Source organism: Sitodiplosis mosellana, unplaced genomic scaffold (genome assembly GCF_009176505.1).
Source record: "Sitodiplosis mosellana isolate CC-2019 unplaced genomic scaffold, AAFC_SMos_1.0 Smas_scaffold_1, whole genome shotgun sequence".
Lineage (NCBI taxonomy): Eukaryota > Metazoa > Arthropoda > Insecta > Diptera > Cecidomyiidae > Sitodiplosis > Sitodiplosis mosellana.
In genome coordinates, this window is record NW_022595244.1 from 16,543,635 (window position 1) to 16,568,599 (window position 24,965).

The following is a 24,965-nucleotide window of genomic DNA, read 5'->3' on the forward strand; positions in this document are numbered from 1 at the left end:
AATGATGCCCGCCAAAAGGCGGGCTTATGCAGTTGAAGGTTAAAATAAAAGAAATGATTTAACTCGTTCGCTTGCCTAGTCATTTAGAGTGTTGTTTTCAAATCGATTCTCATCGATTTACAAAATGGTTGAAAGCCGTTTCTCAATACTGTTTCATTGGAGTTTTGAAATAATACGAATTTACCCACAACCAATCGCCATATGAAAAACAATTAGTTCATACGAAATAGTTGTAAAAAATAATTGTGTATATGTTGAAATGACAGAAAAAAACTTTATTTTTCACAATGAAACTACGCTTTAGACCGAATTTATCAGAGCTTATTTTGCTGGTTTTTGCTATAGACATTCAAATGATTTTAAATGAAGCAGCTATCGCGTATTTTCATCATTTCATTGATTCATAGAGAAAAAACAATGGATAAATTAGTTTTACAGGCATCATTGTTCAGGCAAACATAGATATAAGTTTTTTCATCAACATTTTTGCAATTTTCCAACCAATTTGAAGGAGTGTTCTTTTGAATTCTGAATTTTCACCTTCAACTTGTTCATATTAATTGAAGCACAACTTACGTGACATATTGTGATAAAATAGAAAAAAATGCAGCCAGTAAATAACAACTTCATTTTCATGAGTTGCTTTCATCAAATGCGAGCGAAAAATAAAACTGTTGAAAGGCGTAGAGTGTAAACGATTGAGAAAATTATTGGCAGTCAATATTTCATATTTTTAGACTTTCAAGAATTTATTGTATGATTAGCATAATCATATAATCATGATTTAAATCAATGAAAACAATCAAATCTAGTGATTTGAAGCAATGAATGAAGTCCACCCCTTTATCAACCGACTAATTTACTAAATCATTTAATTTGTTTATTTAATCAATATTCTCTACCATTACTCAAGTATTGTTGAACGGAAAAATTATGATCATTTAATCACATTGCATATTTTTGAATTTTCTTTTGTTGAATAAACTTACAATTTCAATTCAATCAAAAAATTCGAAAAATAAACGATAAAAATGGAATAGAAACAAAAAATGATCCTTTTAATGATTTATTAGGAAAATTCAATTTATAAACATTGCTTATTGTTTACTTATGTTGCTCTTGAATAATCTAGTAATCTTTAAAGTGCAGCCTTACAACAAAACCGATCGAATTTAACTAAGCTCATTATTGGATTTTTTCATCATCTTCCTTGCAACGTTCCAGGCAATCTTCATGAGCGTTTTTGTGGGGTCTGAATTTTTGACTTCGTCCTTGTCGCTTTCGTTCTGAAAAGTGCATAATTGAATTTAAAATTGTTCCCTTGTCTCTCTCAAAAAGAATAAATTGAATTTCTTACTGCATTCACTTCAGGTTCAGAATCAATATAATCATTTAGCTGGCTTTTTTCAAACGCTTCATGTAGCTTCTTTTCTTCTTCTTCAATCCATTTGTAAATCTCAAGCCCTTTTTCGATAAACTTTTTCAATTCCTCTTCTGTTGATTCATCCATGTTCACTGCCTAAAATAAGAAGATTTTTATTTGAAATTTCACACGAATATTTAAATTGAATTTTTATTACTTGACATAATACAATGAGATACAAAAATATGGATATGGTGATAACAAGCTTCATATTCCCTTGGACCGTCCACTTTGATTGATTGAGAAGCGTGTGCAAAATGAAACTAACTAGTTTGAAAAAAGTAGGACGACCGATGAACAAATGAACCCGTGAGCATAAAAACGACTTATTAAACAATCGCCGAACAAAACGATACAAGAAAAAACTACCGAACAAAACGTACCACAGCGGTAATGTGTAGCACAGCGGAGTTTCGTTTTGAACGGTACCGTCCTGCTGTGTTACGTTTTAAACGTGTGTTTTGTTTGGTAGTTTTTTCTTGTATCGTTTTGTTCGGCGATTGTCAAATAAGTCGTTTTTATGCTCACGGGTTCAAATGTTGATCCGTATCTAAATACTTGAAAATGATGATCGTTAAATAAAATGACTTTAAATCTAGAGGGTAGACACGAATTCGGTACTAGAAAAACTATTTTCATTTGGATTTTGTATAAATTCGGGAAATCAGAATGATTCGTCGCGTACGCCTATTGGTATTTTGCGAACGGCCCGATTGTCACGCTGTCCTTGGGGCAGTGGTGTTTTCTTTTGGCTGTTGAGAAGAGAGTTTAGAAAGCATGAGCTAGGCGAGGGATCGCTGTACTTGTTTTGTTATAAAATTCGAGAATCTTTTGCAAGAATATTTTATTCATTTCGCATGGTTGAAATGCGTGTTTGTTGAATATTTCAATTCTAAATCGGGATAGGCGTTCACATTCGCATATGATATGAGCTGCCGTTTCTGGTGCTCTGCCGCATAAGTCACAGTCCGGATCATCTCTCAGACGTCGCTTGTGATTGTGATAGTTAAGGCGGCAGTGACCAGTCCGAATACCTATTGCTTTCTTTAATGTCGCTTTGGGTAGCGCGAGCTAGAAAAATAGGAAAATACTAAAAATATCAGATATTCACTGTCTAGTTCTTTATAATTCTATTCAAATTCAATTGAATCACTGACGAAAAGTGAACATAAAATTGCAATTTTTTTTTCTTTACAAAGTAAAAATTCGTTCGTTTGTTCATTAAAACATACTCGTTTATTTCAATGTGCTAAAGTCAGTTCTATTGAAAAGTACCCTTGAAAAGCATTCACTGATCATATCAGTCGGAATTGTCATTCTACAGCTGTTTTTTTTTTCGATAATCTAAGTGATGGCATTGATGGCTTTTTTCATCATCTTGTTTGCCACTTTCCAAGCAATTTTCATGAGTGTTTTTGTGCCTTCTGAATTTTCGACTTCGTCTTTGTCGCTTCCGTTCTGAAAAGTGCATAATTAAATTAAAATTTGTTCCCTTGTCTCTCTCAGAAAGAAAAAATTGAATTTTTTTACTGGATTCACTTCAGGTTGAGAATCGATATAATGATTTAGCGGGCTTTTTTCAAATGCTTCAAGTAGCTTATTTTCCTCTTCATCCTTTAATTCGTCAATCTCTTTGTAAATCTCAAATGCTTTTTTGGCAACTTTTTTCATGTCATCTGCTTTTGATTTGTCCATTGCCTAAAATAACAACATTTTAATTTGAAATTTCAATCGAATATTCAATTTTAATGGTCATTACTTGACATAATGCGATGAGATACAAAATAGTGGATATGGTGATAACAAGCTTCATATTGGGCTGTCCACTTTGATCGAATGCGAAGCCCATGTAAAATGAGACTGAATAATTTCAAGAAAGTAAGACGACCGATGAGAAAATGTTGATCCGTATCTAAATACTTGAAAATGATGATTGTTAAATAAAATGACTTTAAATAATGCAAGACATCCTCCTACTTATTATTATTCGTCGGTTTTTCGAAAGGGATCAGAGATTAGATTTTTTTATGATCGCATCATTTTTTACGTTCTCGAAAGATTCCCCAACAGTTTACCCTTCTGAACATTTTATATTCTATTCTTTATTCTAGATTCGATTCAAATTCAATCACCGACAAAAGATGAATGCAAAAATTGTTCTTATTACAAAATGAAACTCCGTTCATTTCTTCATTGAAACATGCTCGTTTATTTCAGTGTGCTAAAATCAGTTCTATCAAAAAGTACCCTTGAAAAATGTTCACCGATCATATCAGTCGGAATTGTCATCTTACAGCTGTTTTTTGTTAATGCCACGCTTGCTTGCACCATTATTTAAGCATTCCAAAATATTATGTGCCAATTCGCATCGATCATCACCAGTTATTACGCCACACTCATCGATGAGTTCATTAATTGTTGTAATTGCATTTCCGTCTTGGCTAAATTTGCTCAAAACCAACGTTTTCAGTGAGACCATTGACATTTGATTTTCTTTGATCTGTGAAAGAAAACCACCACACAATTTTGTAAAACATTTCATGATCATGAAAAACAAAGACGAATCACTTACAACTCCAAGCGTTTCATAAAAGCAAGCAAAGAGACATTTTTGTGTGAGACTGTTGGGCACTTCGTGGTTTATAACAACGGTAGCATCATCGTCATTAGCATTTTCCTTTGCTTTGCAATCGTTGACAATAGTCATAAACGACTCTTCAATTGTTGTGTCCGACTGTGGAAAATAAAAAATTCTTCTTCTTATTCTTCAATGTTTTTTCAAATTTAATTTCAAATGAAATACGAATACTGAGATCAAAATCAATTCAAATTCTCACCAAGCACGTGGTAGCCAATGCACCGATTAAAAGTATCAATAAATAAAACTTTTCCATTTTCGATATCACAGCTAAAATCATATGATAATGCATTCAGTCAAACATTTTATACTCGCTGCCAACGAAATCGATGATGTCATGAATGAATCGATAGAGAATGATATAATTATTGTTTCACTCATAATGCGAAAATTGATTCGTTCATCTAGCAGTTTTCGCAATAGAATCGAAGAAATGAAATGAAAAACAAAATTCAAAAACTCATAATCAAATGTAATGATGGGTTGACATTTAGAATTCTTTATCCACGTGGAAATGATATGAATTATGTATTTTCTTTGACTATTTTAAGTTCATCGCAATAATGCAGTTGACAGTGCTGCTGTTCATTTTAAATCGTTTAACAAGAATTAACCCAGAAAATGAGTCGCAATTTGCATGTGCTTATATTTACAACTCATTTTAAACATGGAATCAACTCGTGCAAAATATTGTTGGTATTCAGTTGGAAATATATTTTATTGTGATTACAAATTGACTTCATCATCCATACAACTTAATGATTTCCTCATTTACAAAAAATTGTGATTTTTTCATCATGATAACATCCAATAATTTGTTGTTGTACCTAGTAATTATTTCATTCAGTAGTAAACGTGTTGAATCCAAATTTTACTAGACATTTGTAATTTGCGTATCTTAAATGAGGAACAAATCTGCAATTTACAGCCCATTATTAAACACAACTAGTTTGTTCACATGCATACACTAAGACGCCAAATACAACTGCCAATGGAAGCACAGACTTCATTTCGAAATTTCGAAAACTTTTCAGCTATTTCGATGCACTAACTAAGTCACAAATCACCAATGTTGCACAACTTTCAGAGGGAACTAGCAAATCAGCCAAGTTGTATGAACTTTTATAGGTTACACGAGCATAAATTGTGTGTTAAATCACTTTTTCTCACCCAAAAAGCGTCGTACGCATTACAAAAGCTGTATTTATATTGTATCTACATTAAATAATTGTAGTCATCCAACGGTAATTATTTTGATTTCTGTTCAAATGTGTCAAATTTTAATTCAGCAAATATAATAACCATTTTGTTAGATTCATTCAAATCAACAATCAATATCTTTTGAACACAATTTAATCACACTGCTGAATTTTTCATTTCAATTGAAATTAAATAATTAAAATTCTATTTCACTAATTTGTAAAAAAAAATGGTTATATGTAGTTTGTTTAATACAGTTAAATAACTCAATTTGTGAACCACTGTATATCGATGTAAACACCGGAACGACTTAATAGACATTGAAAAGAGCTAGTGAATTTTTACGAACATTTTTTTTTTCATTCTGGGAATATTCATTCTTGGGCTGCTTAGAAATCTATGGGTGAGATTGAGAGTGGAGTATGTTTTTTCTTCGATTTATATTTTTGAAAAGGCGAGTATGTTTTCTGATGATTCTGTTGGCGTTAAAGTAGAGTATGTTGTAGTACCGTCTAGCCTCCGCGGTCTTCATGGTTTTCACGCAACTGATAAAAGATAACAACATGGTGTCTTCAGCAAAGTTGTAGTACTTGAGGTCTTCTATAACTAAGCTGAAGACAGTTATCTCTTATCTCTTATCAGTTGCGCGCAAATCGCGCACATAAAAAAGCAAATTTTATATGAAACTTTTTTTTTCTTATCATTTTTCGCGCTTTTCGCGGAACTGATAAGAAATAAGAGATAACTATCTTCAGCGATGTTGTAGAAGACCTCGAGTGCTAAAATTTTGCCGAAGACACCAAGTTGTTATCTCTTATCAGTTCCACGGAAACCGTGAAAAACCGCGAGGACCCGCTAAAAACGAACATACTCGCTTTTAACCATTTTTAAGTCGACAGAAACTTGCTCTTCTCTTTCGTAACAAAGTCAATCAAACATACACTACTCTCAATCTCACCCATAGAAATGTGATGATCATCAATGCTGCTACCGCAAAAATCTGAGTTCAACCTCAATTTCACACATTCAAACGGTCAAGATAGTATGAACTTTATAACAGTTCTAAGAAAATCCATTTATTATCACTCTATTCTAGTAAAAAATTTCAAATAATCCTTCCTATTTTATCATAACTTTGATCTTCAGACTAATTTTCGTCAATATTCGTTACACTCTAGATGTTTAAGTAAAGACTGACAATTCGTGTGTCAAGAATATCTTATGTGTGTAACATTCAACATTTTCATACAACCAGCGTGTATCATTATCACACACATCTGTGTACTTTTTGGTAATATCGTATTGCAGAAATAGTTGGACAATTCACAACCTCTATATAAAAAAAGCTGTTAAGCCATTTTCAAACGTCATTGGTGACAAGTTCAGAATGACTTTTCTCTGTGAAGCTAGTGAAGAGAGAACATTTTTTTTTTTGTACAGAATTTCAAAGTGATTAAAGGCTCTCGGAAATCGCTTATGTTGCCTTTACCTGAAACGTCAATGTCATTAGCAGGATAGACGTTCTACTGACATCTTCGATTTTAAAATCATTAAAATGTCAATTGCTTTGACGTTCTAGGCACAAATTTCCGGAAGCCTTTCAATGGCGCCGGTGCTGTTGTCCATGTCGATCAGAAATCCAAAAGGAAAATTGTGTCATTTGTAACTCTTGTCAACAGAATCCAATTCAGAAAAAAATCGATATTTGATCACCTTTCAAAATAATTGCATGTCAAGTGTGTGAAAAATGAAAGAGCACGAAATTTATCATCACAAAAAAAACAAATGATGTTTTCAATATGCATTCACACAAATAATATTTATTTCGGATTTTTAGATAAAATGGTTAAACATTAGAACTCGGATAGATTAGATAGGTACAAATGACAAATTACATTTGTTTTGGATTTCCATATTTGGCATAGGATTTCATCATGCAATCCATCAGTTGGAATGCGAGTTCACAACGTTGTGGATTATTAATTCCTTGACATTCGGCAACCATTTCATTAACTGAGCCGGCCGCTTTCTCGTTACCGCCATTCTCCTTCAGAATATTTGCTTTCAACATATCACCATTGATTTTGCCATCCTTGATCTGGGTCAAAATAATGAATACATGTATTAGAAATCAGTGTAATCACGTACAAATGAATCAACTTACCACTCCAGTTTTCTCATTTATGCATGCCAAGAAGCATTTGCCATTTGGTCCGTTGGGAAGTTTATGGCTCATCAGCTGCTGTACATCGTCATCGGTAGCTTTCTCTTGAGCCTTACACTCATCAATAATTTTCTTCTTTTCTTCAGATGGTGGTCCTCCCGCCTGAGAATAATAATATCAAAATTAAGTTAATTCAAATTTAAACCCTGAACAATCGTTCTAAAAATCTTATTACAATGGTGATGGCCACCAAAACACCCAACACAAATGCCAACGAAAATACTGCTTGCATGTTTAGTTTCGAAGTTTTACTTATTCAGCCAATTTATCAGACTAAAGCGTTAAAACAACAACTGATGCTCTGATTGTTCTGCGTGATCCTTTTATACTTGATGCGCGCATGGAATCATCGAAAATTAAACTATTTATCAAACAACAACAAAAATCAGCGTTCATGACGCAGTAGCCTAAGTTTTTGCTTAAATCGAATGTCGAATTGCGCTCAATTACGTTCGTATCTCTTCACAGTTGAAAGTCGCAATTGATTGAAGCATTTTTCACTTTAGTTGCACAAATAATTCCATTTCTACCACCTCATCTAGAACAATATTAATGCAAAATTGTTTTGCCGCTCTTTTTTTTAAAATCAATCCAATGCCCTCTAAAGCAATTCATAATTATGCCCTTGTGATTTTTTTCCCAGAAGCAATGCAAATGAAAAACAGTACGGCTTTTTTGTGTTCGCTAGGTTGAAACCGCTATGAACTTGAAAACAATAACTTTGTACTTTTAATGCTGTTTTTTAAACGAGTTTTTATTTGTGAAAGTGCAAAAAAAAATTCATAAGAATAATTCATATCAATTTAATGACTTTAAATCATTTCACGTGGTGTTTTTAGACCGTGTTTTTCTGCCACTGTTTTTGCACACGACATACGTTTGTATGAGGCTTCACACCGATCTGGATCAGTTAACGACGCACATTCAGCGCGAACTATCTCAAGGACACTCAAAACCTCATCATTGTTTCCGAACAGCATCTGTCCCAATTTCCTTGCACCTTCACGCTGCACTTGACCGCCTTTTGTCTAATTATAGTAAAATCGTATTTTTAGCTAGATTTTTAGTTCCGTTCGATATGATTTCGTATCAAAACGTTAGAATTTAATTTCATACCAATCCAAAGGCTTCTTGCATACACGAAATAAGGCATTTGCCCTTCAACGTAGTTGGTTTATCGCCGGCTAAAAAGCGCGTTACATCATCATCATTAGCATCCTCTGTGTTTTTACATTCGGCTATCTGTTGCTTAAAATGAGCTTTCATTTCATCAGTCAATTGAGCATGCTACAATCACAAAAATCGTCAATTCAAATGAGAAAATATTTTCAAAATAACATGGAATACTCACACAAGACAGCACGATGGCACTCAGTATAACGATGCAAACTACATGGATTTCCATTTTCTTCAAACTGTATTCATAGAATCTTGAAATTAAACTAAGATAAGTTGTCAACAAAATGCGCTTAATATATGAAAAGAATCCGTCGTAAGACTTTGCAGACGTGATGAACCGGCATTATTTTCTGCTGACGCGATTTGATCTTTGGAATTGAAATTCGTGAAGAGGAACATTTTAATCGCCTCAGACAATGGAGGTCGTGCAAACAATAACTCGGACTTTTATTTAGTATTTGATCAACTGAAACCCATTATCCTAATAAAAATCTCATCCAGTGTTCAAGCTATTTTCAAAATCATTCAGCACGAGAAGTTGAATGAATCACACATTGATGTTTTTACATTAATAAAATTTTAATTTAGCAAAATAGTAGATTATAGATTTTGATATAAATTCAAAGGCAGTTTTCTCTTCTAATTTAAAAGAAATTTGTTTTGTTTTTATTTGCATTGTTAATTGATTCTTTGACATTGAAAAATGTTAATCATTCTTTGGAGAGAGAAAAAATTACTGAGAAATCACATTTGAACGGATCGAATTATTCGAATATTAGATGGATCCAATTGATTCCTGAATGCCCTTCTTTGGGTCGATGCCGCGCTTCATTCCAGCTTTAACCATACAGTCCATCATTTTCGTGCTTTGTTCGCAAATATCCGGATCAGTCACCGATTTACATTCGGCGATCATTTCATTCAAAATTCCCAGAGCCTTTGCATCCTTTTGTAATTCCCTAGCACCCAGCGCTTTCATATTATCAATCGAAAATTTTCCATCAACAATCTGAAATAGAAATAATTTGCAATCATTTACAACAATTCGTAGTAGGAAGAGAAAACCATAGATGTAACATACAATTCCGGCTTTTTCATAGGCACATTTTAACAAGCATTTTCCATTATGATTCTGTGGACTCTTGCGATCCAAAATGGCGTTGACATCCCCATCCGAGGCTTTCTCTTTCACTTTGCACTCATCAAGTATCTTCTTTTCCGCCATGCGCCTTTCTTCGGGTTTTAACGCCTATTCAATGATCGTTTTTGTTATTTGACAGATTCAAATTTATACTTGAAAATATTTGAGTTCATTGAACCATGTTCCGTCATGCCATGTGATTTCTTTACTTAGTACTAATTGAATAATTTTCAATTCACTCGCTTACCATGCAAACGACAAAGAAGATGCCAAGCAGAAAAATAACGAATTTCATTTTGAATTTGACAACACTGTGCTAATGATAACGCCTTGATTGAACTATTCAGAACAACTATTGCTCTACCACAGTAGCCAACTGCTTTTATACCTATGTTTCAAACGTTTTCCCGATAATAATTCAATACTTACACTAGAGTGGCCCAAAAAATGAAAGTGTCTACTTCTTGTCGATCTTCAGGATCGCTAATTTGTCTTGAAAAATGATCGTAAGCTAAACATTTTGATGTTTTTGGAAGCATCACAATATATTGAAAATTGATAAAGTATTCGTTGACTTCTTACTAAGCTTAAGAATTGTTCGTCTCGCGATAACAGAAGCAAACCGAAACTGCTTTTTGTCTTTCAAAAAGTTGACACTTTTTCGGACCACCCTAAATCACACCAACTTAAATTGTTACATAAACATTTTAGTTACAGTAATTCGCTAATGACATTCATAAAGCAATAATCGGTGTATGTAGTTTGATTGAATGCGACTATAATTTAGTTAGATCATAACAGCAACTGTTAGACTATTTTTGATGATTTTTGGCATGTTTTTGTGACATCAAATTTTGAAGAATACAATTGTCTGAGCACTACTTAAAACATCATTTAATTGCAAATGCAGATAGTTTTCAGTCTGAATACTTTTGGATATTGAATTTGTGAACGTTTTCGTAAATACTCTATAATGTGATGGCGAACAACCATGGAATAATTCAAAAAATGAACCCAATTTATGATTTGTAAATTAAGTTTAATTTCATATTTGAAACGGAAACAATAAACAGTGCTTATTAAGCATACCTTCAGTCTTTGTGGCGTCACGCTTCGATTGGAAATCAACAAAACAATGTTCTTCAATGGAATTTCTCGTCCGAACAGAACAAAAGTAACTTTTTTTTGGATTACAGAAGCGATGTGAGTTGCCAATTGCAAACAGTTAATGATAACATAACATTCCGTATGATGAGCGATCTTATCGTTTTCTCAATCAAAACAAACAAACCAGACAGCAAACAAATAGAGGAAAAAAAGTATTGGAATGAAAACGTCGTATTTGATTTACATTGAACCAGTGTGATGATGACTGAAAGCTGTGTAATCAATATAAGTAAAAGTATTCACAATAAAATCAACAATCAAGAGACTTTTAACTCTTCGTAAAGAAAAAGCATTTCATTTTAAATTCAAGAAGAAAAAAAAAACGAATATTTCATTTGGTAAATTTAATAGACATTAAAACATATCAAACTTTTCATACAAATGGCACATGGAAAAATATGAATCAAAAAATCAATGATCAACTGAACAATCTTGAACTGACGAAAATGTTCCTCCAATAAATATATAGCAGTGATTAAACTATGCTTCACATTTGTCTACCTGAGCATCTCTCAACAAATCACCTTGCTCTAATGTGCATTTACAACTGTTTACGACATTCTTAGAATAATTTGGCTCGACACGTTACAACAGAAATGGTTCACACCCTATGTATACACTGATATATACACAATTACTTGCCACAGGTAGGAAGACACCGATTTTCCACAATCATTAGTCACACACGCACAGTTGAGTATTTGGCAAATAGTAATAAGAAGAGAGATAAGGAGAGAGACAAATTTCGCTGTAAATTTCACCTGGTGAAACACACGAAAGGTGAGCAAAGATTAGAACTTGGAAAATGGTTTTGAAATTTAAATTCTTTATTCACCAAAATAGTGTCATTACGAAACGGCAGAATGGTTTTATGCTAATTTAAATGAACGATTCTCTTTTCTATCGTTTTCACACTTTTACCTTTTTGACATTCTTGGGGCTGAACAGTGAACACATTGAACTCTCAGCTGATTGGTTCTTGGTTATTATTCTAACTTTTTTTTTGAGCTAACGGCACATGAAATGAGTTATAGCCCAAGTGTTGTGAATAATTTAATTTTTATTCGGTATGAGCTATAGCTTTATTCTACATGCATTTGAACTAAGCAACATCAACTAATGGAGTTTCTCAATTATTTCGTGACTTCTATGCCTAGTTCTTTTTGTCTTAAATTATCGTTGCCATTTGTTCGCACGTACTCAGTTCAAAAGAGAAAGGGTTCCCCATCACCATAAATGAAAATCGCAAGAATATTCTGACTACGTGGAGCTCAATAGCTATGTATTAGAGTAACTGTTTTACCTTAGAAAAAATCACAATTGCTGATTGATCGGTACAAATATTTCAGTCGATTTATCTTCAATGAAGATGACTTACATTTACATACCCATTTATGTGAATTCAAAACTTGCAAATCATAATGACTAAACATAAATTTGTCTAACTATTTCGTTCTATTCTTGTGTATTGATTCTTCATTTCTCTTGCCATCTGAAAGCCGGTTTTTGTTTACTTCGTGGATGTTATAGTGTTGACACAAAAAAAAATGTTCGACTTTTATCGTTTTTCTGAAAGTCATTGACTTTGTGAATGCAAATTTTTGATTGGTTGGAATGGAAAATCAATACTGGAGCCGGTGTGGAGAAATGTGTGGAGTGATCTTCCAACGGAATAAAGTAGAATTTGCACACTTGTTTATTTGCTAAATAATTAAATACATCTCGTTAGAGATGAGTGAAATGTTCGATGAAGGGTAACCTTTGAACAGTCCCAGAAGTCTTTTAGTATTCGAACTTTGGTAGTGTTTTGATATTCATATTTGTTATGATCACAATTCCACGGAATCAACACCAACGGCCAATTATTCTTTTCGTAATTTGCATATCATTATGACTAAGTAGTTTGCTTTAAAATGAATATTGATCTCGATATTCATTGGCGAATTGATTTTGCTCTCGACTTATTACGAGTGCATGTGTATCATATTGTTAGGGTTTTTATGAAATCGTTTTTTATCTCAAGAAATTTTACGCGTTGGCCATACATTAGAGATGTTAATGCTTTCGTGGAAATGGTGAATAATAATGAATAAGTTACGTTTACTTTTGGATTTAATATAAAATTGTTCCCCATTGTCCAACCAAAATATATTGAAAGTAATCAAAATGCCAACCCATCTCTTTGTTCGTTCAATTTCATTTCAATAGCCATTGAATGCAAGTACATGCATTTTTTGCTCAAAATAACTCTAATAACATTTGCTTTAACTCATCATCATGCCACCATGAGGCGACACCAGTGCAAATTTTAAGATACTCCCATTCTACTCAATAATCAAACTGCGTCAGGAAAACCAAGAGAATCCACACCAAACATAATAAAAATACAAATAATTGATCTTTGAATCTTGCAGCAGAGTTTTATTTTCTCTTTATTGAGATTATTGCATTTCATAAATTGACATGAAAAAGAGGTGATCATTGGAAAAATCAAAAAAACTTGTTTACGGAAAATATCACAATTTCAAGAAAAGAAAAAAACCAAATTAGTCTTGGATTCCTTCCTTTGGGTCGATGCCGCGTTTCACAGCACCATTGAGCATGCACTCCATCAACTTGGCACCGAGTTCACAGGCATCGGAATCGGAAATGTTTTCACATTCAGCTACAATTTCGTTGAAAGTTGCAATTGCTTTGTCGTTGCCTTCGTGCTTCTTTGCTCCAAGTGCTTTCAAGCCATCAATTGACAGCTTTCCATCGACAAGCTTTTGAGGTAAAAAAAAATGGAGAAAAAATATTGATTGGGTTTGGGATCAAACACTTCTCTAAGAGAAATTTTGGAAAATATAAACAAAACGTACGATGCCCAATTTTTCCTGTGTGCAAGACAGCAAACATTTTCCGGTGGTAGTTTTTGGAACTTCATGCTCGCGCAAACCTTTGACATCATCGTCAGTGGCACCGCTTGGTCCCTTGCATTCGCTAAGAAGTTTGGCCTCAAGTTCACGCCGCTGTTCCGGAGTTAATTTGGCCTACACCAATTCATAATGAAATGACACTTTAGTTATCACGTCGAACGTAGAAGTCGAGGGCAAATTTTGCAAAATCACTATCTTACCATACAAACGGCAAACAAAACACTTAAAATAACAATTGAATAGAATGCCTTCATCTTTTCACGGTTTTGAAAAATAATTCGCCAAACTGAATTCAAATAACCAAACTTATAGTTTTGAACTGGCCACAACAACTGATGACTTTGTATGAGCATCAGGTCGCTTTTATACTGTGAACTTGCTCACACAAGCAAAATTCAAGATGAAATCATTCACACCAACATTATTTACTGATTTAGCAACGTCAAGCGTTGTGATGCTGTGTGTGTGCTCAAATGAGTTTCTATAGGTATCATGACAATTATTCTTTATGTACTTTCGTTGATTAACTCATCTGTCCAAATTTTCGGTTTGCAGAACACAATGACTGAGCATATTAGCCAACGATCTCCGAATTGATTAGTTGTTGGTTAATTGTGTTTGACTATTCATTCTATACAGATATTCCTATTTCACGTTAACTGAATTGATTGGTGAATATCGCTATTTTTTGCAAAATCATCTCAAGTGACTTTGTTTAAACATTCCGATCATTGAAAAAATAGAACCAAAAAAAAAACCAGACAAAGAATTGAATTAACATCATAATGACATTAGAACCAAAATAATAAAAGAACGCCGGTTAGAATTGTTAATGAGTTTTATGTAATAACCATATTTTTTACAATTGGATGGGCTTAACGCAATTCGCACATGAGTAACACAATTAACGGGATTACAATCGTTTCCGTGGTTTTTGTTTCCACAACAAAAGAATGTCTTCGATTTAAATTGGATCGCCAATTAAAGACCCAAGTCTTCGAACTTAACGCCAAGCTTTTGACCAGCAGCAACGCCACACTCGTATGCTTTGACAGCAGCTTCACAGCGATCATCATGCGTAACACCGGCACACTCCGTAGATATTTGACGAGCGATGCTTACTTTTGGATCATCAGCACCGAATGCCATTTTTGCAATCTCCACTGAAGCTTCGACATCCGTTTTCTTGTCTTTAATCTGGAAATTCATAGGAAAAAAAAAGATTATACTATTTTGTACAACAATTTTCCCAAAAGTTGAATATATGTATTCTTACCAATCCCAATGATTCACCGACGCAAGCATGGAGGCACTTTTCATTTTTGGTCGTTGGCGTTTTATGCGCAACTGTATTGGCCACTTCATCAGTTGATGCTCCCTCTTTTTTAGCACAATCTTCTAACAACTTTTTGGTCATTTCATCTATTTGCTCTTTGGTTAAGGCTTGCTACACAGCACAAAAAAAGTACGAAAAAACACTTGAAATTTGAGTTCCCTAATGGATAAACAACGCCATCGACGATTTTTTTTTACCTGCGAATAACCGATGACACCGCACAAAACAGCCAATATAATTAACCACTTCATTTTTTTTTGACGAGAAAGGAGAATTTTTCAAAATCAACTGAAGAATACTTTAGACTACGAGTCGAAGCTGACTGATAACGAAAACAATTTCATTGTCTTATTTATATATTCGCAAATTTTTGGTAAAATTTCAATCATCTTACGACATTTCCGATCGCAAAGATGATGACCGGGTCAATTTTCACGGCTCACACACCGCGAAAATGCATAAAAATTAATAATACATTTCATATTATTTGATTTTCGATAAGACACTCTAATCACATGTTCGGCTATGTCGGATGAATGGCGTTGACATTGAAATTGATGCGGCAAATCAAGTGCCAAATCATCGCGTGTTTGTCTTTCAAACACTATTTCGTTGGTTTTATTTTTCTCTACTTCATTCTTCATCTCTGTCTTATTGTAATTTTGAAATCTCTTTGTGTTTATTTAGCTACGGTGTGTATGTTTGCGATATTGCTTGAGTGTACTGTTTTTTTTGTTTGTTTGTCGGTCTTTCATCTGATGCGTAGAAGTTTTGAAGCTGAAACACACAATTTAATTACCTACGTCATGTCTATCATATTGAGATTTCGGAATCTTGCGGCATGATTACCTGTGAAATTAGTGATTCATCTAATCGTTCTCGAATTCATACTTGTTATGTGGTATTATGAAAAGATTGTCAGCTGGTGTAGTTCTTTTTTGTTCTATTCTAAAAATACACCAATTTTTCCACCGTCGATCATTCGATTTATAAAATAATCCATTCATTGAAGCACTTGATTTGAACGGCGAGGAAATACAAAGCTTATTTTGTGCTGAAATGAAATTTTGTGAATGGATTCAATTTATTTGGGAAAAAATTGCATGCTTGTGTAATTAAATTCTTTATTTTGAATGTGTCAACATGGAAAAGATTACGTCAATGGGAAAAAAGATCAAAGAAGACTGTGACCGAGTAGACTGATGGTGGGATTTTAATACGTAGAGTCTACAGCTTTCAGTGACGAGTTATATCCTTCTTTCAATTTGAATTCTGATTCATATTGAATCGAATGAAGAGAAAGGGTTTTTCAAGTCATATGAAGATAGATATTTTTCTCCTTGATAGGAAAAGAGTCTTTCTTGAACTATGCTTTTGGAGACGAAAATTTCATTTTTTTCCAATAATTTTTCATCATGACTTCAATTAACTCAAGTTCATTCAAAATATTCTTTGTTAATTACAAAGAAGTACGAGTCGTTCTTATGTTTAACGCAAGTTCATATTTCTCATCAGACTTACGATCAATAAGTTAGCTATTTGAACATTTCAACGCATGCAATGTTCACAATGCAAGTTAACACGATTTGCATCAAAATATAATTGAAAGGCGAAACAATGGAGGACATGTGATGTGTCTGATTGACAACAGTGGCTATAATATGAAATTATGTGGCATTGTTTGCATTATTGCAAATATAGCCGTGTTAACGATGACTTTTATCAAATTTGCAAACGTAAATCACAAACAAACTCATCTTAATATTCAGATGAATATTCAAATCTTGGAAAATTTGCCGAAATGTCTTCGGGTAGGGCGATTTCAATTGTAGATTTTATGTAGTTTAATGTAGTGTTTTTACTTTTTTTATGTAGGAACAATTTTTTTGAGCAATCGGCTATCGAAAAACTGCTATAAAATGGGACAACTAAAATCTTGGTCAAAAAACGTATTTTCCACAAATCGAATTTTTTTTCGCATGAAGAATGGTTCCAAAAAATTGTAGATAAATTGTAGAATTCAAATCAATTGTCTGTTTTCAAATATGTCTGCCCGTTCGTTCGATATCGTGACGAGTCTCGAAAATTGGTCCAAAATCGGTAAAACTCAAATCTTGGCCACAAATTAAAATTTCCACAAACTGAATCTTACTCTTTTGTTGCTAACATGTTCCATAAAATTGTAGAAAAAATTTAGAATTCAAATCAGTCATCCGATCCTTGATGTTTTCAACAACTTATGTGCCTCCAGGGGAGTTTAATATTTGGCCCGAAAATAATTGTAGAAGCACCTACAATTATTTTCGGGCCACTACAATTAATTCTTGGTTACTTCAATTATTAAAACACGTTTTATAGCAGTTTATAGCAGTTTTATTCCCATATCAAATATTAAACTCCCCTGGAGTCACATAAGTTGTTGAAGACATCAAGGATCGGATGACTGATTTGAATTCTAAATTTTTTCTACAATTTTATGGAACCTAGCAACAAAAGAGGAAGATTCAGTTTGTGGAAAATACTTTTTTTGACCAAGATTTGAGTAACCCAATTTTGGAGCGGTTTTTCGATAGCCGATTACTCAAAAAAATTGTTCCTACATTAAAAAAAGTAAATACACTACATTAAACTACATAAAATCTACAATTGAAATCATCCTACCCGAAGTCATTTCGGAAAATATACCAAGATTTGAATATTGATCTTAATATTCTGATCGTAATATTTTTATTGCTTAAATTGTAATCGAGCAAAACTTCAAAACCTAAAGAATAAGCGACAGCTTTCAACTATTCTCCACTTCCATTGGATTTCAACGGTCAAAGTGTATCTAATGTAATGGAAACTAAATGCAAGTGGAGACGGTGTGTAAAAAATAGTGTAGAAAAACTTTTAAAATGGGGAAGATTCTTTCACTGCTAGAGGCTATGGAAATATGAAATGTTCGTTATTCCTGGAGAAACATTCAATCTTTGAATATATCCTTTCGCATTGATCGACAATATCTTCTCCTGTGTTGATGGAAAATAATTAAAATTAATAATTATCCATTAGAAAACTAAAAAATAAAACGAAACAAGTAAATTTACCATGATCTTTGCATGCTGCAACTCCCCTCAACCATTCTTCGCGCATAAATTCAGGCAAGAACATATTTATATTCTTAACTGCCAATTCAGAATTGAATTTTCCCTTCCTTATCATTCGCATCATTGTAAGTAAACAATTTATGTAGCACTAAGTAACGAACGAAATTCATTTAGATAAATCTTGAGTGAGGCAAAATTGATTTCTATTTACCATTAAATTTTGGTCTCTTGGAAATTGGCCCACATTAATTCCATCAATAAGATCATCAGAAGCTCCGGTTTGGGCTTGACATTGCACTCGAAAAGACGTCATCATTTGCGTTAGCTCTTCAACAGTTAAACTCTTCCGAAATTCAGATTAAATATAAAAAAACACAAATCAAAATATGTTCAAACGAATTGAACAAAAAAAAAAACATTCAACTCACTGAATAGATGCCATTGAAGCAGTTCAAAAGCACTGCAAAAATCAGTAAACCTTTCATTCCGTTCATCTTGATGGGAGCCCAGATAAGGAATCTATACACATTGAATGTGTGGGAAGCTTTTATCATTATCGTGGAACCGGAAATGCAAATCTTACTACATTTTATGCATCTCATCATCTTTGCCGCACTCGATGTATCCGTAGGGAGGTTAATGCTGAATAATTGCATGGCACACACAGTTCAATTTGCGTAAATCCATTTCTAATTTGATGAATTTGCATTTTGAATTCGAATATAATTGCAGTGCATTTGTTTTCTAAAGAAAATACGTATTTACTGCGATGAACTTGAATGACAAAAATGCCAACGACAATACAATGTACTTAGGTATATGAGAAAAAGTCAGATTAAAACTCTATCAAAACGTATGACACTTCCAATTGAAATTTGAAATTTGATGTCAATTATGATATATACATCATAACACCAACAAAATTGCAGTCGCGTTGTTGATAATGGCCGGTACACCTGTCGAAATGCATTCACTCAATGACTCAATAAAAAAGTTATTTTGGTTAGTTCAATAATTGGTGTTTTTCATTTGTTGTTTTTGTCAAACTAACTACAGAAGGTGTTTGTACTTCGGGTACTTCTAATTTTTGAAATCTTCTAATTTTCAGTGATGGAATGGCATACGCCACCGTAGTCCATTCACTGGCTTATGCAGAATGTAAGCGTAAGCCAACCATAAGCAATGAATGCGTTTAAATACGTTTGACGTCATTTGACAGCTGGATAATTTGTGTTGGCTTACGCCAGCTTATGCAAATGTGGACAATTGTCCAGCCTATCTAACAACACTGCTAATTTTTGAGGCAATTTTTTTCGCATTAATTTTACGATTAAATCTAAATAACACCACAGTTACACCGGAACAAGATTCCTGCATAAAAATACAATTTTGAACCATAATTCAAAGAAGATTCCAATAGTTTTGATGATCTCAATAATATTCCAATCAGATTCGAAGAATTATCAGACGAAACCACATATTTATTAGCTATGTTTATTTCAGCTGAAAGTTCATAAAAACTATGGAGATGTAATATTTTCATAGAAAAATGAATCTAAAGTAAATTTGGAGCAAAACATCCGAGAAAAACATAGCCGCCGAACGAAATTGGTTCATTTTTGAACGAAAATCGAAATACCCTTACTCTGCATCCAATTTGTCTAAAATCAGCTATGGTTGTATATTTCGATGATAAAATGCTCATAAGAATTTTCACTTTCAAATAGAATTCACATGATTATGGTTTTTTTTCTTCGAAATTTTGGAGTTAAGGCTCAAAATGTTCGAGAACATCTCAAATAGTGACTCAATTTCTTAATTTCGTCGTACGATTCCAATGGATACTTTGTTCCATTTAAAATGATTTTCGTTTGATACAGTAGCTGGATTGCATGAAATAGGAAGCATATAAAAAAGTGCCTCCAAAATTAGAAGATAATCTCCTAATTTCAGAAGCTACAGTGGAGCGGAGATTTCCCTTTCAATTTTGGAGGTATTCTAATTTCTAAAACTTCTAATTTCCGAGGCTCCACTGTATTAAATATACGCATGAGCAATCGTGTATGATTCCGACAAGAATTTTGCGGATAATCTACGAGCAGCCTGCGTTGATCCATCAAAAATGTATCGCACATATCCACCTGGATGTTCGACAAGCCGTGAGAATGACTGCAATGTGTCTCACGATTCATACAAAGAATTATGAATAACAGAACATGAACGTAGACAAAATGATATGACACCGAAAATTGCTATTCAGAAAAACCTTCAAACCAATTACGTTGCAAATTGTGGTGGGTTATTTATTTGAAATTCATCATACAATAAATAAAAAAAATATGGTCATATCATTAGCAAGCCGTTGGTCCTATATTCTTTGTATATGATAGCTATGGAAGCCAGAAATCTTTGTTACCCTCTCTGAAGCACTTGAGCATTGCATAGCCTGCTTCACAGGTATCAGTCATTCCGTTAGCTAAAATCAACAACAATCGATTTATCAAATAGGAAATGGAGAAATAAAATCATATGCATTCCTATACATACTCAAGTTTTCGCAATGTCCAAACGCTTTAATCGTTGATTCAAAGAGTTCGTTAGGAATTATGTAATCAGTATGTTTTTCCGCCACATGAAACTGGCCCACCACTCCTTCCATTATATGAAGCATTTCCATTGCACAATGTACGTAGCACTAAAATAGGTAATCGCATTAAATCATAGAACAAAATGAAAAGAAAAAAGATACGACAAACAAACTCACTTTGATATCTTGATCTTCAATGAAATTGTCATTTTTTAATTGTTGAATTTTTTCTTCGGGTACTTTGGTTACCGTTCGGCATGTGTCATGAACAATTTTCAATGTTTTCTGAAATTCTGCGAGTTCAAGCTACAATTTAAGTAGAGAATTGGAATTATTTCGTATATTTTGGGGGGGTATAAATCGATAATTTAACGTACTCCATTGATGCTATTTATCAGAGATACCACGACAACTGATGACAATACCAGCAAATATTTTCTACTAATTGACTGCATTTTTAAAACTTTGAAAGAATCGAGCGCGATAAAAATCGGCGTTGAATGACTGACAGATTCACCAATCATTCAGTTTTATATATTCTCTGAATCTTGTAGAATGCCTCAGTTGTGCAGCAATTAAATTGCAATGCAACTTTCTCAACTATTAAATGAACAAATATGATCTTTTGTTACAATCACAATGCAAATTTGGCATAAATTCCTCATTCTCTCTTTTATGATCAGTCATCATCTAGTGAGGAGAGTGCAAATAGAATGCACAAAAGAATTACAACTTTTTGAATGAGAAACACGATTTCCAACATTTAAATTGTTAGTCAAACAATTTGACTTTAGCGAAGGGTTGTAACAGTGATATGATCGGCACATGAGCACCATCTTTACTGATTGCCATTATTGCAATGTAAACGAATAGAATGTCTACTTCTTCTTCTTCTTTTTCTCAATATCAATTGCATACGACTTATGGTAACTCTCCGTAATCATTAGAGGTGGCGCTACTTATGCGCATCAATTGACTTTTGCATTGGCTCTTATGTGCGTGCCTTTTGGACTTTAGCGAGCCAGTCACAAAACGAACATAATTAGATGAAACGCAATTTGATAGAATAAAAACTCAGTGTGATGACATACGACAATAAGTGTTCAAGCTTGAACGGACTTGAATAGCAATGTTCGGTTGAGCTATTTTCAGTTCATATCTGAAACGCCATATTCACGCATTATTAGATGATTCAGCTGGTTATTATTGCAAATTAAACTTTGTACTCGGAAGTATGGTGGAAATTGAAAAAAAAGAGCGATAAGCGGCAAAAACAAATCAGATATATTCCTGACACGGTCAATAATAATCGAATAAACAATTTCAAATAATCGCTTGATGGCAATGAAATTATTTGATCAACGGAGAATTCCCAGTACATGTGCGGCATCAAGTATGGCATGGGCAAAACAAATGGCAATGTTTGAATATATCTTTTTTATCTTTTATTTATTCATTACTGAAATGTGTTGCGCACATTCACAGAACATTAACACTTTGCTTCATGACGGACAAATAAAATTGCTAGATCAGGCGAATGTGAATTTCGTATTGTTATCGTAGAAACATTTGAGAAAATTATAGGCAGCGTCGCATGCATTTTTTGCACCTCCAGTTGCATCTTTGCATGCTTCCAACGCATGTTTATAGGGCTGTTTGTAGTCTTCGGGTAACAACACATCGAATTGTTTCATTGCTGACTCATATAAGACCTTATTCTTTTTCATCATACCTATTAAGTCAAAGGTAATAAAATTGAAGATAACAATCAACTAAATACATAGTATATCCATAAAAAATGAAAAAATTCCAGTTACCCTAGAATGAAAATAAATAAATTAATATATATGAATAATTGAATATATCTAAATTTGAATCCGGAAATACGCAAAAACTCACCATCATCTCGAGAACACACTGAAATGCACAAAAGAAATGATTATTTTTCGAAACTTTTCATTTATTTTGTAAAAAGTTTCGTTAAAAAATGATTTTCATCTCATTTTGCTCACCTGAACATAACACTGCATGAGAAAAAAAAAACGAACGAATATATGAAAACAAAGTAGACTAATTAAGGAAATACTCTATGCTTTTGATAATCTTAGCAATTTAACATACCTTGAACGCTTTATCATCGGGAAATTTACCCTCGCGAGCGCCGAACACCACATCTATGGAAGTGAGAGTATTCAAAGTAGTCAATGTAATTCCCATTTATTTAAAACTTGATCATTTACCATCTGATATTTTATGCTTTGGTTGGCACACACTTCGAACCATCTCGGTCGACTGTCTCATCTGAGATTCGTCACTCTTTTGGAAAGTGATAAAATTGGAAATAATAAATGATTTAAATGAAATTGGTAACGAAATTTTTATTGCATCACCATTTTCAATTGATCAAAAAAATTAATTTCACTTACACAATGCACTGAAATGTACAAAACCGAAAGTAAGACAAACACTCTGAGCATCTCTGGGACTCTGTTTTTTCACCAAAAAGTTATACAACTTTACTTTATTAAAAGTTTGAAGTAGTCAGAATTCGAAAATTCTTCAATGGACGGATGGATGGTAGTGTTTTCGGCAAGCAGATGCAACTCCATTTTTATATCATCAAGAAATTGTTATGAAAGCAAAAAGTAAATTATTTCGTTCCCATTGGCTGAGCATGAATGCAAGAAGTTCATGAAGATTTTGGAAGAATAAACTGTAATTAATACTTATTGATATTCATTCATGATATTTTCAGTCAAAGTCTACTGCGCAGAAACTTTAGACACACAAAAAGTGCACTTTGTGTCATTTTACGTATTAAATGATGAATGAAACCGCAATTCCTTCAATCCGGTTTCTTTTGCATATAGTAAACTATGCAATTATAATTTTTGTCGGAAGCCATTCAGTCGTTGTGACCTGGGGTGGAATTCTAAGTCATTCCACCAAAATCGTTCGGAATTATTTTTTCGTACATAAGACCATATTGGAGTGAAAGAGAGAGATTCCACTGTTTTTCAGCGTTCCATCGGAATTATTCCGATAACTCGAGGAAGAGTGGAATGTGTGAGAAATAATTCCGGTGGCACGCTGAAAAATAGTGGAACCTCTCTCTTTCACTCCAATATGGTCTTATGTACGAAAAAAAATAATTCCGAATGATTTTGGTGGAATGACTTAGAATTCCAGCCCTGCACCTTTTGCGGTTTCTTTATTTACAACAAAATGATACATCTCTTAGTAGTAATCATACTATATATGCACATTCATTTTCGTCAAGACAATTTTTTGCTTGACGAAAAATGATCTGCATCATAATTAGGGGTGCTTGGAAATCAATGTGAAATTTTGGCAATAATTTAATAATAAAGTACCATAGCTTAATTAAATAATAATTGTCCCATGTTGGCTACAAGATCATCGCAGTCCAAGTATAAATAGATCGCAACAATTCAATGGCAGTGCAAACAGCATTCTTCTACGTTATTCGATGAGATTATCGATCAGTAAAACCAAAACTTTAATCAAATTTTTAAATAGAGTGTGTTGTGTATTAGATATCATGGCCAAACGGATTTCTCGATTCGAGCAATTGAATGGGATCATTTCCTATCCGAATCAACCTATTTCATATTTTTTTAATTTGACTTTTTTTCAACGTTGTACCCCAATAATGAAATTATTTTTTGGAGAAACATGTGATTTTTCCAAAAATGTACAGGGTTGGCCGCACCATGGATACTTTTTTCGCCCGTGCATTCGTTTATTTCGTTCCCTACTATCGATTAATCGGCTCGGTTTTTAGCACTACATGGAATGTAGTATACATGGAATATAGGCTATTGTAATTGTTTTTTTCTCTCGAAACAATTTTAAGACTCTTTTGGCCATTCTTTTGGACCGAAAATTAATTCTTTTTTCTATCCAAATTTCTAATTTGAAATGAAGCAATTACGCCCAATTACAAAAATGAAATAAAATCATGTAAACGTAATTCTCTTTTGAGATAACTCAGGAAAAAAAATTCACATTATTTTAATTCCCCATGTAAAATAATGTACAT

At 33.4% G+C, this 24,965-nt stretch overlaps 10 protein-coding genes across 10 annotated transcripts; all 10 read right to left on the reverse strand.

Annotated features, from left to right (window-relative positions):
* Positions 1-1,053: 1,053 nt before the first annotated feature.
* LOC129576807 (uncharacterized) lies at positions 1,054-1,866 on the reverse strand. The gene is made up of 3 exons (XM_055462528.1): positions 1,581-1,866; positions 1,358-1,519; positions 1,054-1,286 (listed from the first exon to the last, which is right to left on the reverse strand). Exons 1-3 carry the CDS (start codon positions 1,632-1,634, stop codon positions 1,173-1,175), a joined length of 330 nt encoding a protein of 109 aa, XP_055318503.1. The 5' UTR covers positions 1,635-1,866; the 3' UTR covers positions 1,054-1,172.
* Positions 1,867-2,665: 799 nt separating this feature from the next.
* On the reverse strand, positions 2,666-3,336 carry LOC129576865 (uncharacterized). Its single transcript, XM_055462806.1, has 3 exons — positions 3,183-3,336; positions 2,954-3,121; positions 2,666-2,881 (listed from the first exon to the last, which is right to left on the reverse strand). Exons 1-3 carry the CDS (start codon positions 3,270-3,272, stop codon positions 2,768-2,770), a joined length of 372 nt encoding a protein of 123 aa, XP_055318781.1. The 5' UTR covers positions 3,273-3,336; the 3' UTR covers positions 2,666-2,767.
* A 244-nt stretch (positions 3,337-3,580) lies between these two features.
* LOC129571815 (general odorant-binding protein 19d-like) lies at positions 3,581-4,393 on the reverse strand. Its single transcript, XM_055451670.1, has 3 exons — positions 4,261-4,393; positions 3,996-4,157; positions 3,581-3,923 (listed from the first exon to the last, which is right to left on the reverse strand). The coding sequence occupies exons 1-3, from the start codon at positions 4,351-4,353 to the stop codon at positions 3,714-3,716; spliced, it is 465 nt and encodes a 154-aa protein (XP_055307645.1). The 5' UTR covers positions 4,354-4,393; the 3' UTR covers positions 3,581-3,713.
* Positions 4,394-7,052: 2,659 nt separating this feature from the next.
* Positions 7,053-7,819, reverse strand: LOC129566572 (general odorant-binding protein 19d-like). The gene is made up of 3 exons (XM_055442641.1): positions 7,661-7,819; positions 7,426-7,587; positions 7,053-7,359 (listed from the first exon to the last, which is right to left on the reverse strand). The coding sequence occupies exons 1-3, from the start codon at positions 7,715-7,717 to the stop codon at positions 7,153-7,155; spliced, it is 426 nt and encodes a 141-aa protein (XP_055298616.1). The 5' UTR covers positions 7,718-7,819; the 3' UTR covers positions 7,053-7,152.
* Positions 7,820-8,220: 401 nt separating this feature from the next.
* On the reverse strand, positions 8,221-8,949 carry LOC129568932 (general odorant-binding protein 28a-like). The gene is made up of 3 exons (XM_055447276.1): positions 8,837-8,949; positions 8,602-8,772; positions 8,221-8,513 (listed from the first exon to the last, which is right to left on the reverse strand). Exons 1-3 carry the CDS (start codon positions 8,888-8,890, stop codon positions 8,298-8,300), a joined length of 441 nt encoding a protein of 146 aa, XP_055303251.1. The 5' UTR covers positions 8,891-8,949; the 3' UTR covers positions 8,221-8,297.
* A 358-nt stretch (positions 8,950-9,307) lies between these two features.
* LOC129566819 (general odorant-binding protein 19d-like) lies at positions 9,308-10,177 on the reverse strand. Its single transcript, XM_055443079.1, has 3 exons — positions 10,053-10,177; positions 9,746-9,913; positions 9,308-9,673 (listed from the first exon to the last, which is right to left on the reverse strand). Exons 1-3 carry the CDS (start codon positions 10,098-10,100, stop codon positions 9,440-9,442), a joined length of 450 nt encoding a protein of 149 aa, XP_055299054.1. The 5' UTR covers positions 10,101-10,177; the 3' UTR covers positions 9,308-9,439.
* A 3,341-nt stretch (positions 10,178-13,518) lies between these two features.
* LOC129580382 (general odorant-binding protein 19d-like) lies at positions 13,519-14,144 on the reverse strand. Its single transcript, XM_055470728.1, has 3 exons — positions 14,091-14,144; positions 13,834-14,004; positions 13,519-13,737 (listed from the first exon to the last, which is right to left on the reverse strand). Exons 1-3 carry the CDS (start codon positions 14,142-14,144, stop codon positions 13,519-13,521), a joined length of 444 nt encoding a protein of 147 aa, XP_055326703.1.
* LOC129580383 (uncharacterized) lies at positions 13,864-23,470 on the reverse strand. Its single transcript, XM_055470729.1, has 10 exons — positions 23,329-23,470; positions 23,143-23,218; positions 23,024-23,076; positions 22,915-22,926; positions 22,801-22,819; positions 22,435-22,634; positions 21,080-21,208; positions 15,167-15,337; positions 14,091-15,087; positions 13,864-14,004 (listed from the first exon to the last, which is right to left on the reverse strand). Exons 1-9 carry the CDS (start codon positions 23,377-23,379, stop codon positions 14,872-14,874), a joined length of 927 nt encoding a protein of 308 aa, XP_055326704.1. The 5' UTR covers positions 23,380-23,470; the 3' UTR covers positions 13,864-14,004; positions 14,091-14,871.
* On the reverse strand, positions 17,836-18,843 carry LOC129566834 (general odorant-binding protein 72-like). The gene is made up of 4 exons (XM_055443103.1): positions 18,744-18,843; positions 18,527-18,658; positions 18,316-18,463; positions 17,836-18,237 (listed from the first exon to the last, which is right to left on the reverse strand). The coding sequence occupies exons 1-4, from the start codon at positions 18,807-18,809 to the stop codon at positions 18,152-18,154; spliced, it is 432 nt and encodes a 143-aa protein (XP_055299078.1). The 5' UTR covers positions 18,810-18,843; the 3' UTR covers positions 17,836-18,151.
* LOC129566825 (general odorant-binding protein 72-like) lies at positions 20,593-21,427 on the reverse strand. The gene is made up of 4 exons (XM_055443093.1): positions 21,280-21,427; positions 21,080-21,208; positions 20,863-21,010; positions 20,593-20,791 (listed from the first exon to the last, which is right to left on the reverse strand). Exons 1-4 carry the CDS (start codon positions 21,424-21,426, stop codon positions 20,706-20,708), a joined length of 510 nt encoding a protein of 169 aa, XP_055299068.1. The 5' UTR covers position 21,427; the 3' UTR covers positions 20,593-20,705.
* Positions 23,471-24,965: the final 1,495 nt, after the last annotated feature.